General features: G+C 42.5%; 1 protein-coding gene across 5 annotated transcripts in view; it reads right to left on the bottom strand.

The window, feature by feature from the left end:
- The window catches only part of GRM5 (glutamate metabotropic receptor 5), a 417,372-nt gene that overhangs the window by 39,822 nt on the left and 364,681 nt on the right, over positions 1-12,869 (bottom strand). For all 5 annotated transcript variants that reach the window (XM_054725511.1, XM_054725512.1, XM_054725513.1 and 2 more), the window contains exon 7: positions 9,667-10,606. In XM_054725511.1, the coding sequence (XP_054581486.1) occupies positions 9,667-10,606 (940 nt within the window). The remainder of the gene's footprint in view (positions 1-9,666; positions 10,607-12,869) is intronic.

The raw sequence follows: 12,869 nt of genomic DNA, 5'->3' as shown, positions 1-12,869 counted from the left end.
CTGCTCATGGATCTGGACTATGGGAGGCACTCTGTGTTATGCTCACAGTGAACCTGTCAACGTAACACAGGCTGCAATGCATAGTATCGTCCCATTGTCTAAAGGCTCTGAGAGTTAAGTGCTTTGTTTAGGGTCCCAGCTTGTAAGTGGCAGAGCCAAAATTGGAATCCATGTCTTTGCTACAAGGCACACACTACTTCTGCCAGGTCATAACATGAGAGGGGCTGATGTGCTACCTTGTTCCATGATGTCACCTTGAACATCAAATGCCTCTATGCAAAAAAAAAAAAAAAAAAAAAAGCCACCTTTAGGTTCATTTCTCTGGGAGTACAAATCAGAATCAAAATATGAATATTTTATGAGACAGAAATATAGTCACAGTTAACCTGTATATGAAAAACAACAACAAAGCAGGATCCATGGTTGAGAAAAATCAATGAATCAGAAAGGCAATGTTAGAATGAAGAAGAGCTTTGAAGACATATGGACTTGGGTTTGAATTCTAAATTGGGGTTTTAGCATTTATCAAATAAATATGCAGCAAATAAAGGGCTTTATTATATGTCTCAGTTATTATTTTTCTTATCTATGGATGGAGGTTTTGTTTTCTGTTATAAAACATTGTGTGAAGATCCTATATAATAAAGAGGTAATATACAAATGGTCATTATGCCATGACGTGTAATGACCGATCACCGGGAGGGCGGGGCAGTGAGCTGAGGCAAGCTGCAGTGAGCTCGCACAGGGATTCGTGCATAGGGCCAGTAGTGTGTGTGTGTGTGTGTGTGTGTGTGTGTGTGTGTGTATGTACACATATATATACAGTCTCTGTAATAAAGTAGTTGCCCAATAAGTGTTTGCAGCATAATGTAGGAAGCCAATAACCATTATTGTAACAGCACAAATTAATTTCTCTATTTAGCACAGAGAAAGGGAGAGGACACAGAGTTTTGGTTGGGGTGAGTGGGAGGCATCAAGTTGGTGTTGGGAGGTGGCCATGGCTATGAGGAAACTGGATGTCTGCCAGGGTGGTGGGTTAAACAGAGAGGAGAGACCGCTGAAAAGAGATCGAGGGAACTGGAATGGAAGGTGGTTGACTGACGGCTCCTCAGGCTGAGCCTCTCCTCTGTCAACTTCTCCAGCCTGTCTCCTGTCACCTGCAGACACACTGTACATGCTGTATTTCCCTGCACGCACCATGCCACTGGGCTCTTGTTCATGCTGTTCCCCAGAACACATATCCCCTGGTTTCCACCGGCTCACTTAATTGTCCATTGGATTCAACCCTTCGGATAAACCTTCCCAGGATCTCCATTGGTGACTTCTGACTTCCCAGTGCATTTTCTCCTCTATCAGTGATTTCTGTATGGGTTGGTCTCCGCTCTGAGCTGCTCCTCAGGGTAGGGTTTGTGTCTTGTTTCTGTACTCCTAGAACTCAGCACTGTACCCGGCATATCATTATTACTCTAAAAAGACTGGAGCAAGGTGAAACATCAGGATTACTTGCCCTATTTTGTGAGCTTTTATATGACATCAGGCATATAAATAAATGAATGAATGAATAAATAAATAAATAAATAATAAATAAATAAATAAATAAGAATTAGTCAAGAAAGTAATACAAATCCTCATAATCCCTAGTTACAATATATTAATACTAACTATAATAACCATTATAAGACGTAAAAATGAGTCAGACTTTTTCTCACAAACAAAATCTATATAGATATTTAAAAAAATATTCACTAAACAGGAAACATTTCAGGCAGTCCTTAAAGTTCAAATTTTATATCTGATGCGTCTGTGTATTTCATTCATGCAGCCAAAAAGGAAATGCGGTCAGGCTCAGTGGAAGGAATGGCCTCATCAGCAAGTACAGGGCGACACCGATCTCGGGGCAGTTTTCAGGGAAACTCCTCGGGGTGGTGTCGCACTCCACACCCATTTAATCCCAGTTTTTCTCAGTTCAGGCCACAGGGTATTAAGAGCTGGAATGGGGAACATGCATGGGCTTGGAAGCCGGCTACCTTTTCTACTCATTCTCTGTATGGGCTTGAACAAACAAATTAGCCTCCACTTGCCCCAGTTTCCTCATATGTAAAATGTGGGATGTTTGAGTATTAACAGAGTTAACACATATAAGGGGCTTAGAGCAGTGCGTGGCCCTGTAGCAACTGCTCATAAATATAATTATTTACCATCTTCAGCCCTTGACTGTTCACTGGTAAATGCCAGTGTAGCTCTAATGTCATTATTTATCCACCCATTCAGTCACTTAGCCACATTTTCGAGTGTTCACAGTGCCTGGCATTGAGCTGGATGCCAGTGGCACAGAAAATGAGTAAGATGTGGTCCCTGTGCTTCCTAAATTGATAGTACATGCACCTGTGTGTTAGGGAGCCTCACAAGAAAACAGGTAATTATAACACAGGATGATAAGGGCTCATTTGGTTCATAAGCAGGGGGACCTAATGGAGTCTGAGAGGTCAGGACAGGCTTCCCAGGAGAAGTGATATGGAAGGTGACTATGAGTTGGCCATGTGAGACCTGAGGGTGGATGGAGCAGGTGTATATTATACCTCTATCAATGCCTCAATAGAGGCCTGAATGCAAGAAAATTGCGATGGGTCAGTATGGAAAGTCAGACAGGAAGTGACTAGATGCCAGGCTGGCCAGGGGACAAGGAGTCATACCACCCAGGGCCTTTGCTGCCAGGCAGTGGAAGCTTGGCTCGGTCCTCTCTTAGCCAGTGGAGAACCCTGAAGACATCTAAGCAGGGATTAAAATGTTTAAACAGATTCTCTTGTTTAAATTGGTTCCTTTGGAAGATTTTCTAATTCCCAACATGTAGAATGTACTGCTTCTACCTCTGGCCCCTTTGTTCCCCTATAGACTCCTATCAAATAACTGTATTACTTTATTGAGCTTATCTGTTTCCTCAAAGACCATTTTTTAGTTATCTCTGCATTCCCATAATCTAAAACAGTGCTTGGCACAGAGCAGGCATTCCATGGAAACTGCATTGAAAAAAAAGAAAAGTTTGGTTTTAGAAAAAATGCATTTCTTCTCATATTTTAAGAACAAAGCATTGTCATATGAAATCTGGACACTCAAGTCAACAAAGCGAGTGGTCTTCTCACTGTGATGATGGTGTGATCCCTAAGAGCTGTTGCCCATCAGATTCATAATCTACCGCTGAGAACTGAAATATGTCAGGCACTGTGCTAGGCACCAAGGGAGATAGGAATCGTAGTCGTGAAAATTTGCGCATATACCCCAAACAACCTCCAAATCCTCGAGGCTTAGCACAGTTCCTGGCAATGCTCAGTTCTCAGGGAGTGTTTGTGAGTAAATAATAGATGAAGAAGATGCGAGGAATGTGTGCTAAATGTACGACATACATAATACATGTTCTGAGTCCAGATGAGGGCAAGTCTGTGAGATGGCCTGATCTGACAGGGCTTAGGAACGTGGGCCTTGGAAACAGAAAGGGTCTGAAGAGACAGTAGGAATTGGCAGGAGGCTCCAAGGAGGGAGAAATGGCAGGAACATCACTTCACACAGACTAATAACCCCTTAATGAGATCTAAGCAATTGGAAATCATCAAAGCTCTGATCAGAGTTGGATTATATTGGAATTCACACAAGAGGAACAATTTTTCAGGCAAATTATAATCTGGGCTATGGATATGAAAGGACTAGCAGTTGCTTGAGCAGACAGCCTAAGTGGGCCCTCATGACAATGTTAATTAAAGCAAAGTTAATTAGTTAATTAAAACAAAAGTGGCAAATGGCAGTTTCTAAAATTAAGGTGGAGGCAACACTAATGTTTCTGCCACCGGAATTCCTAGGGGAGGGTTTTACCTTCTGAGAAAATTTCTGATGCAGAGTTATATGCCTCTGTTATTATTTAGCTATGAAAGGCCCACTAAGGACCTCACCCCCACAACCCTGGAAATTCTGAATCTTGTAGGGCAGAATTTCCGACTCATCAAATTCAGGGCTTTATTTAGGCCAGAACTGGTTTTGTGTTTGTTTGTCAATCTGCAGCCGAAGTGAAGGCCTTAAGTAGAAACTTGGCATTAACTGCTTGACAATGATTTGATGCCACACCACATGTGCTGGAAATTAGTGCCTAGAACCAAACTGTTAATCACAGGGACCTCTATACATTGATGGCATAAATGGTATGTTACTATATTAAAAAAAAAATCTCTCGTGACTCACTGCCTTTTAAATAAAAATCTCCCTTTGCTATTTCAGTGAATTGAATGACTGACTCTGGATATTTTTCTTTTGTCTGTTCTAGGGTGAACCTATTTAACTTCCCCGTAAACTGCTAGATCTGCTGGAATTAGTTCTATTCTTCCCTTAGGTGTTCAGAAAACAGAAGTGATCTCCATGACTGGAGGTAGAAATTGGCTCTTTCTGCTAGCCTTCTCACTGCAGATTGGATTTATAAGTCAGGCCTTAGGAACATATCTACTTTTTTTTTTTTTGGCTCTGATGATTTTTTTTTCCCAAGTGAGTCTCCTTTTTAGTATTGATTCTCTGGAATGTTAATAGAATTACTTTAAAAAAAAATAGTCCTGTGTTCCAAAGCTTGGGAAAAGATGGAAAAAAATTAATAGATGACTGATTAGTTTCCACACTTCAAGACGTCTCAGTGTTTATTTCCAACTAGAGGCCCGGTGCACGAAATTCGTGCACAGAGGGGGGTTGTCCCTCAGCCCAGCCTGTACCCTCTCCAATCTGGGACCCCTTGAAGGATGTCCGACTGCCCGTTTAGGCCCGATCCCACCATGCTGATACTAAGAATTGAACACATATCACTTAAACGGGCAGTCGGACATCCCTCTCACAATCTAGGACTGCTGGCTCCCAACTGCTTACCTGCCTGCCTTCCTGATTGCCCCTAACTGCTTCTGCCTGCCAGCCTGATCACCCCCTAACCACTCTGCTGCCAGCCTGTTTGCCCCCAACTTCCCTCCTCTGCCAGCCTGGTTACCCCTAACTGCCCTCTCCTGCAGGGTTGATCACCTCCAACTGTCCTCCCTTGCAGGCCTGGTCCTTCTCAACTGCCCTCCCTTGCAGGCCGGGTGCCTCCTAACTGCTCTCTCCTGCTGGCCATCTTGTGGTGGCCATCTTGTGTCCACATGGGGGCAGGATCTTTGACCACATGGGGGCAGCTATATTGTGTGTTGCAGTGATGATCAATCTGCATATTACTCTTTTATGAGATAGGATAGAGGCCTGGTACATGGGTGGGGGCCAGCTGGTTTGCCCTGAAGGGCATCCCGGATCAGGTGGGGGTTCCCTGAGCGAGGGGCCTGTGGTGGTTTTCAGGCGGGCCACGCCCCCTGGCAACTCAAGCGGAGGCCCTGGTATCTGGAATTTATTTTCCTTCTACAATTGAAACTTTGTAGCCTGGAGCGGAGCCAAGCCTGGGGCTCCCTCCCAGGTCGGCAGCCATTTGTGTTGGGGTTATAATTGAAACTTTGTAGCCTTAAGCGGGTTGGCCCGGCCAGGGTGTGCAGAAAGCTTTGCTTCTCCTGTTGCCGGCGGCAACCCTGGCCTGCTCTCTCAAGCTCCATTCTGCCGCCATTTGTTTGAATTTGTTTACCTTCTATAATTGAAACTTTGTAGCTTGAGTGGAGGCTTAGGCCTGGCAAGGGCAGGTGGAAAGCTTGGCTTCCTCTGCTACCTAGGAAACCTTGCTCTCTGTGGCTGTAGCCATCTTGGTTTGAGTTAATTTGCATACTCGCTCTGATTGGATGGTGGGCGTGGCTTGTGGGGGTGTCAGAGGTATGGTCAATTTGCATATTTGTCTAGTCTAAACTAGATAGGATTGCCAAAACCAGTTTGGCTCAGTGGATAGAGCGTCGGCCTGCGGACTGAAAGGTCCCAGGTTCGATTCCGGTCAAGGGCATGTACCTTGGTTGCGGGCACATCCCTGGTAGGGGGTGTGCAGGAGGCAGCTGGTCGATGTTTCTCTCTCATTGATGTTTCTAGCTTTCTATCCCTCTCCCTTCCTCTCTGTAAAAAATCAATAAAATATATTTAAAAAAAACAAAAAAACAAAAAAAAAAAAAATAAACTAGATAGGATTATTAGATAGGATAAAAGGGTAGAGTAGTCAGAGTTGTTATTTTTTTAAATTTGTTTAACCAAATAAGGTTTTTGTTTTTGTTTTTTTTTGTTTGTTTGTTTTTTGTTTTTTAATGGAGCAGTTTGTGAGAATAGCTTTCCGAAAAATACATTCTGGGAAATGTTCAGCTCAAATGCCGAAAAGTTGAGGCCTGATATAAAAAGAGCTGCATAACTGACTAGTCTATGGGCAAGTCTTCTAACCATGCTGGACCTCAAACTCCTCATCTGAAAAATGGGAATGATTATTGCTTCTACTTTCAATATTTTGTAACCACGAGACAATTCTATTACTACCACCACTATTACTATTATGTACTGCCACTTCTCATGGTAGACACTATTTACTGGTTTATCCAATAGCAGTTAACACTATTCCCTTTTCCCTTTCAGTTTCCATTATGGATGATATAAAAGCTAAAAGCACACTTTCTTATACTCATGCAGCTAGAGATAGCTATATAAGATGATTTTGTTCATGAAACATAAAGGTAATTTTTATGGGACTCTAAGAAGACTTCCCCTAACAAAAGGATGCAATGCATAGAGCCATGACAGCCAACATCAACCTTTAAGAGAAGGTGAATAGAATAGCAGAGATGTTGGCTCTGGAATCACTGAGCCTCGGAGGAATACTAGGAACAGTTCACCTGCGTATTTCTTGTGGTATGAGGAAAATGAAACCAAAGAAATCACATAGGCCTCTGAAAATCTGGCTTAATCTTTCCTGCAACTGAACACATTTCTAAAAGGGTTATCTGCCATTTATTGAGTACTTTCTATGTGCTGATACTAAGAATTGAACACATATCACTTCATTTACTCCTCACAACAGGATTGCTTATCTACCATTGTACAGTGGAAGAAATGAACTCAAGTACTTTGTTCAAATTTACATAGTACCCTGGGTCCCAATAAATTGGCTCACTGACATATTGCAGAATTCAAGCCAGAGAAGCATAAGTAATGGGGGTAATTTAGAATAAAATGTGAAAGTATTAGAAGTACCCAAGTTCACTAGTTTGCCATTATTTAAGCTCCAATGAGATAGACAATGGACACTGGCCTTTATAAAACCATAAACTAAACAGGGAGGTAAATCCATGCATAACCAGTCATATTCTACAATGTGATAATTATCATGCTAGTGTTATGAACATCTGAGTTTGGATCACAAAGAAGAAATACTTAATTTGAGAGCTCATGTGAGGCATAGAGGAAGGAATTTTAGTTTGGATCTAATTTATTTCTTAGGATTGTAGCTTAAAAGGGGGAGCAGGTATGGCATCCACTTTACACATATGAACCCATTTAGTCTCACAACCACTGGATGAAGTATGTATTTCATCATCTCCATTTATCAGAGGAGGAAACTGAGGCACAGAGAAGTTAAGTGATTGGCCTACAGTTATGTCACACAGCTAGCAAGTGATGCTGCCAGGATTCAATCCCAGTGCTGTCTAGTTCTGCATCCTGCTACCTTTAGTAGAGTATCTACTGTGTGCTTGGACTTTACCCACATTATTCCTTTCTCTCTTTACAATTTTATGAAGTAGGTGATATGATCTGAATTTGGAGGATGAAAAGATTAAGTCTCAGCTCAAACTCAGGAGAACCTGGCTGCAAAGCCAGTGCTCTTCACCACTGCTCCATGCTGTCTCTCTAAGGAGCCCGCCCTAGAGAGTTTTGGGGGTACTTAGGCACAGAGTCACAATTTTTCCCCTTTAGCAAACTGTTTTCTCTATCAGGATGCCAAAGAGGACTTATTTACAGAAAGAATTTAATGAAAGGCTGATAAATTAAGTTTGACAAAATAATTTTTTTTAGATAAAATAAAGGGCTGATCTTGCAGAAATTTCTGCAAACGAATGTTTTAGAGAGAAGTCAGGAAGGCAGATGGAAAACACGCCAGCAGGTTTGAGATATGGAAGGGCTTCTGTGTATAAAACATGACATCTCCAGGATTTATTGAAGAAATAGAAGACAGTTTTCTCAGAAGTTTATAATTTAGTTGACTTGCACCAGTTGCATGGAAATACATGAGAGACATACAGGAATTAGAAAAGAATTGAAAGTGGCAAGGATACATGTTAATAATGCAAATGAATTGGGCCATGTGGGTAACTCTAAATATCTTGTGAGTCCTTTTCCGTCCTCAGCAGACACAGAATCTTCACCATTACCACAACTCAGGCTTTGAGGGATTAGAGCTTATAGAAAATAGAAGATTTTATGTAGGCTAAATGATAGTTAAAGAATTGTTCAAGCGATGTTATTTAGCCATTTATCTTGCATTTATTTATCTAGATTTTAGGAAACTTGTCAAATCTCTGTAGAGTTAGCAGATGATGTCCTGAGTAGCACTTTTGTACATCAAAAAGATGCATTATTAACAGGTATCCTTACCACTTTCAATTCTTTTCTAATTCCTGTATGCCTCTCATATCTTTCCATGCACCTGGTGCAAGGTAGTCAACTACATTGTAAACCTCAGGGATAACTATGTCTTCTATTTCTTCAATAAATCCTGCAGATGTCATGTTCTATACACAGAAGGTCTTCCATATCTCAAACTTGCTGGCATATTTTCCATCTGCCTTCCCCCTCACCGCCCCCCCCCCTTTATTTTATTTTTCTCATCAGATTACGTACTTCTTAAAGAGAGAAGATCCTTATTCCCAACCAAATAACTTACGTAGCCTTTTTAACACCTTCAAATTTGTTCCCAAGCCACTGATATGGTGTTCTCGTTGCCTTTTGACGTACCTTAGGGGGCATTTATCATATAAGGCAGTCCCTCACATGGCGGGGAAACCACTGACTGTTGACTTCAGATTCTTTTCAGATGGCAACTGCCCAGTAACAAAACCTGTGGTACTGAACTTGGTGGGGTAGATGGGATGGGACTGTGGGCAACAGAGAAAGTGGGAGACTGGCTGGTTGTTTAGAAAGATGATATTCAAAGCTACTTTATTCTCTTGTCTCTTTCATTTATTTAGACATTTCTCAAAGAGGTCAAGTTTCCCATTAAGAACTGGAATATAAATTCTATATTCTCACGTCTCTATGCGCTGGGCATGTGCAAGGGCGGTCGGATGTGTGAGGCTCTTGGTATTCTGTTCTCAGCATCATCTTATTGGTTAAAAATTTTCTGTAATCTTTTCTGGTGAACTAGAATTTCATGCACCATGTATCTCTGTCCCCTCAGGGCCTGGATGCCGTGGCTCAGTGACTTAACTGTGCTCTCTCCGCCCTCTTGACCTCACCCGCTTTTGCGGTAACTCTTTGCTTTATCAGGGGCCTCAAACTTCTAAGTTTCTGCCTTGGCCTGAGTCACTGGGTCCACACCCAATTAACCCCACAAAAACTACTCAGCGAACATGCCCACAGCCCCTTTCCCAACACCCTGCTCCCTATACCTTCATTCACTCAAGTGTTTTCCATGGAAAAGACCCAGGAAGCAAATGCCCCTGCTCCAGCAATAGCAGCCCGTGCCCACAGGGTCCCCACAGCTTTTACCTTAGGGTTTCCCCCGAGGAGCCTCTCCTCTTCCACAGGTTGACGAGGCTGCTGGACCTGCTGGCGGCGGAGGATGACTTGCCGTCCCCCACGTGCATGCGGACCACGGTGGACGTGGTGAAGGCGCTGCGCACGTTTCTCTCGGGTTTGGCCAGGATGATGTACACCTTCGGCACAAACATGCAGCCGAGCGCCACGGTGGCACTGAGGCTGACGGAGAAGCACATGGTGATGATTTTGTAGTTGCTGCCAAAGTAGATTGGCACGAAGGCCAGCCAGATGATGCAGGTGGTGTACATGGTGAAGGCGATATACTTGGCCTCGTTGAAGTTAGCCGGGACATTTCTGGTCTTGAAAGCGTAGAAGGTGCAGCTCAAAATCAGCAACCCATTGTATCCGAGAGGAGTGACGACCCCTAGGTTGGTGGTATTACAAATCAGGTAGACCTCCCGGATGCTTGGGTAGTCGTGCATTATATCAGGAGGCTCCATTATGAAGAGGGCGACGATGATGCCCAGCTGGATGCATATGAGAATGAAAGCAATCACCAGCTGGGCACAGGCACTCATGAATCGGGGCTTTTTGGTACAGATCTTCTTCTTGCTGCCAGCCAGGATCCTCGCAATACGGTTGGTCTTGGTTACCAGGGCTGAGTAGCTCATGGCCGGGGAGAGACCAATGCCGATTCTCTGAAGGTAGCAGTAAATCTGTTTGGGCTTTGCAATGAGGCAGAAGGTACATAAGTAGCCCAGGCAGATGCCAGCAAGGATGATGTAGCAGAGTTCCCTGCTGGAGGACTTGACGACGGGGGTGTCGCGGTAAATGATGAAGACTGCGGTGACAAACAGGGTGGCCAGCAGGCCGAGGCAGGCAAACACCACAGCTGCAATGGGCTCAGGGTCACCCCAGCGAAGGTACTGTACTGGGATCAACTCACAACCTGCAGAGACACGGACACACATTGAAACAGAAGGAGGAGACGTTTACTTGGGCCAGCTGTGACTAAGTTACAAGCCGCTGCTTATGAACCTTTCACTTCGTCTCTAATCTACCATTCCAATCTCAGAATCCCATGCTACTCATTTCTTCATGTATTCACTTCTAAAATATTTATCTTCATATTATTAATACATATTCTGTGCTAGGAGCTGTTCTAGGATCTGAAAACAAAATGGTGAAGAACATGAACATGTTTCCTGCCTTCTTAAAAAATAATCAGGGGGTGGGTGGGTGCTTCCAAAGAATTCCAACTGTAATAAGGGCCATGAAGAAGTGTAGTATGAATCTTGACCCAGTCTGTGGGAGCAATGATATCTTCCTTCAACAGGAATTAGCAAATGAAAGTATTGGTTTGGCTGAGTTTGGGAATTCTGTAGGTTTGGCAAACAGATTGATAGTAAAGTAAGAGCCAGGAGGCATTGGAAGCAAGAGTGTGATGAGTGGCCTAAGATAAGGCTGGGAGGTGGGTGGGAAGGAATCTTGCCCGGCAGAGTCCTAGATCAATGGGAAGTCATTGGAGGGATCTATGTAGAGTAGAGGAAATGACACAGTCAGATTTGTGTATGTTTTAAACATTCCTTTGGTTGCTGTGTGGATTTTGGATAAGATAAAAGTGTGGGCAGATTTGAGTTATTTGAAGCAATACAGGTTATTTAAAATGATGTGGGGATGTATGAGAGAAAAGTCATCAAGGATGACCAACATTGGATCAATCTATGCTGCCCTTGAATCTACTGTACAGAACAATCAGGATTTTCAGAGAATCATATGGTTCCAGTGTTATAGAAGAGAAGACAGTGTTTACAAAAAGGAGCATGTAGTAGAGGAAAACTGATTCTAAAGGCAAACAGTTGGTCTATGGCACGTGCCAACACTCAAATTATTCTCCACTCCTGGCTTGCAGGGTTTGCTTGTTTGTTTGTTTTTAATGTCACTTTTTTACACAACAGAAAAAGTGACGAAATTTGGTATCATTTGGGTTACATGCCTTCTTTTAAAATTTCTTTGGGACAGTAGTTCTTGAACTTGGCTGCACAATGGGATCACCAGGAGATATTGTTTTGAAACACTGTGGCCTGAGTCTCACTGACATTGTTTCTGATTTAGTTGGCCTGGGCATCAGAATTTTTAAAAGGCACTTTAAGTGCTTCTAAATTTGCAGCTGAAGTTGAGAACCAGTGATCTAGAAAGATCATTCCTGTGAATTAGATTTAAAAAATAAAATTGAGATAGCTTTATTGTGAGTAGGAAAGGAGTAAAGTACTCTGGAGCATTGGATATTTGAGGAATGTGGCAGAGATTACTAATTGCTTGCCAATATATTTTCTCCCCTTTATCCTCAGCAACAGACCAATTTCATTGGGTGTGACAAAAGATGCAGCTAAAGCTGTATTTTCCAACAGCCTTTGCAGTCAGGTTTTTCCATGTGACTAGGTTTTACCCAATAAGATGTAAGGCAGAGAACTCTTTTAAAGGAAATGACTCATCTTGGTGAGAACTTTTTTGTCCCTCCCTGCTTTTTCCTTTTGCTACCTGGAATACAAACATGTTGGCTAGACCTCCAGCAGTTATCTTGGAATGTAAGGTAACTTTAAGGACAGAAAACATGTTCTGGGTCATGGAAAAGAAAATAGAGAATGCCCGAGTCCCTATTAACCACTGAACCACTGGCGAACTCTGGACTATGTACATTACATTTGCCTTGCTTAAACTACTGTTTTATTGTTTTTTCTTTTCCCTAATATATGCAGCCAAACCAAATCCTAATTGATATAGGTGTAAGGTTTTCCTATAGACTACCCATATTTCATGATCAAGGGTGTTGTAGTCAGTGGCTACAAAAATCAGTGGTACTGGGAGTTAAGGGAGGTAGCAATAAGTAATGGTAGCGAAGAAGCAAAGGGTTTTTTAAAATATTTTTAAGGAAGCTCTATTGTAAAAAGGAAAGGGAACATTCTTCTTTTCATCATTTTTGCCTTGCCAGTCTCTTTCTTCAAGATCTGAGATTTCAGAGTCCCATTAGTGTTATAGTTTAATTCACAGTGTTGTTTTTTTTAATTGTCTAAAGTTTTACATAAGTCTCCTTTTTCCCCAATTGACCCGCTCCCCACATCGCTATGGGTTTAACAGGATTTGTGAGTTAGCTGAGGATCTTCAGTTCACTTTACAAAATAGTTTCCATAGGAAAATGTATCTTTATTTTA

This window comes from Eptesicus fuscus, chromosome 13 (assembly GCF_027574615.1).
Source record: "Eptesicus fuscus isolate TK198812 chromosome 13, DD_ASM_mEF_20220401, whole genome shotgun sequence".
In the NCBI taxonomy this organism is placed as follows: Eukaryota; Metazoa; Chordata; class Mammalia; order Chiroptera; family Vespertilionidae; genus Eptesicus; species Eptesicus fuscus.
Note: the sequence above shows the minus strand (reverse complement) of the source record. Positions and strands in the feature narration are given on the sequence as shown.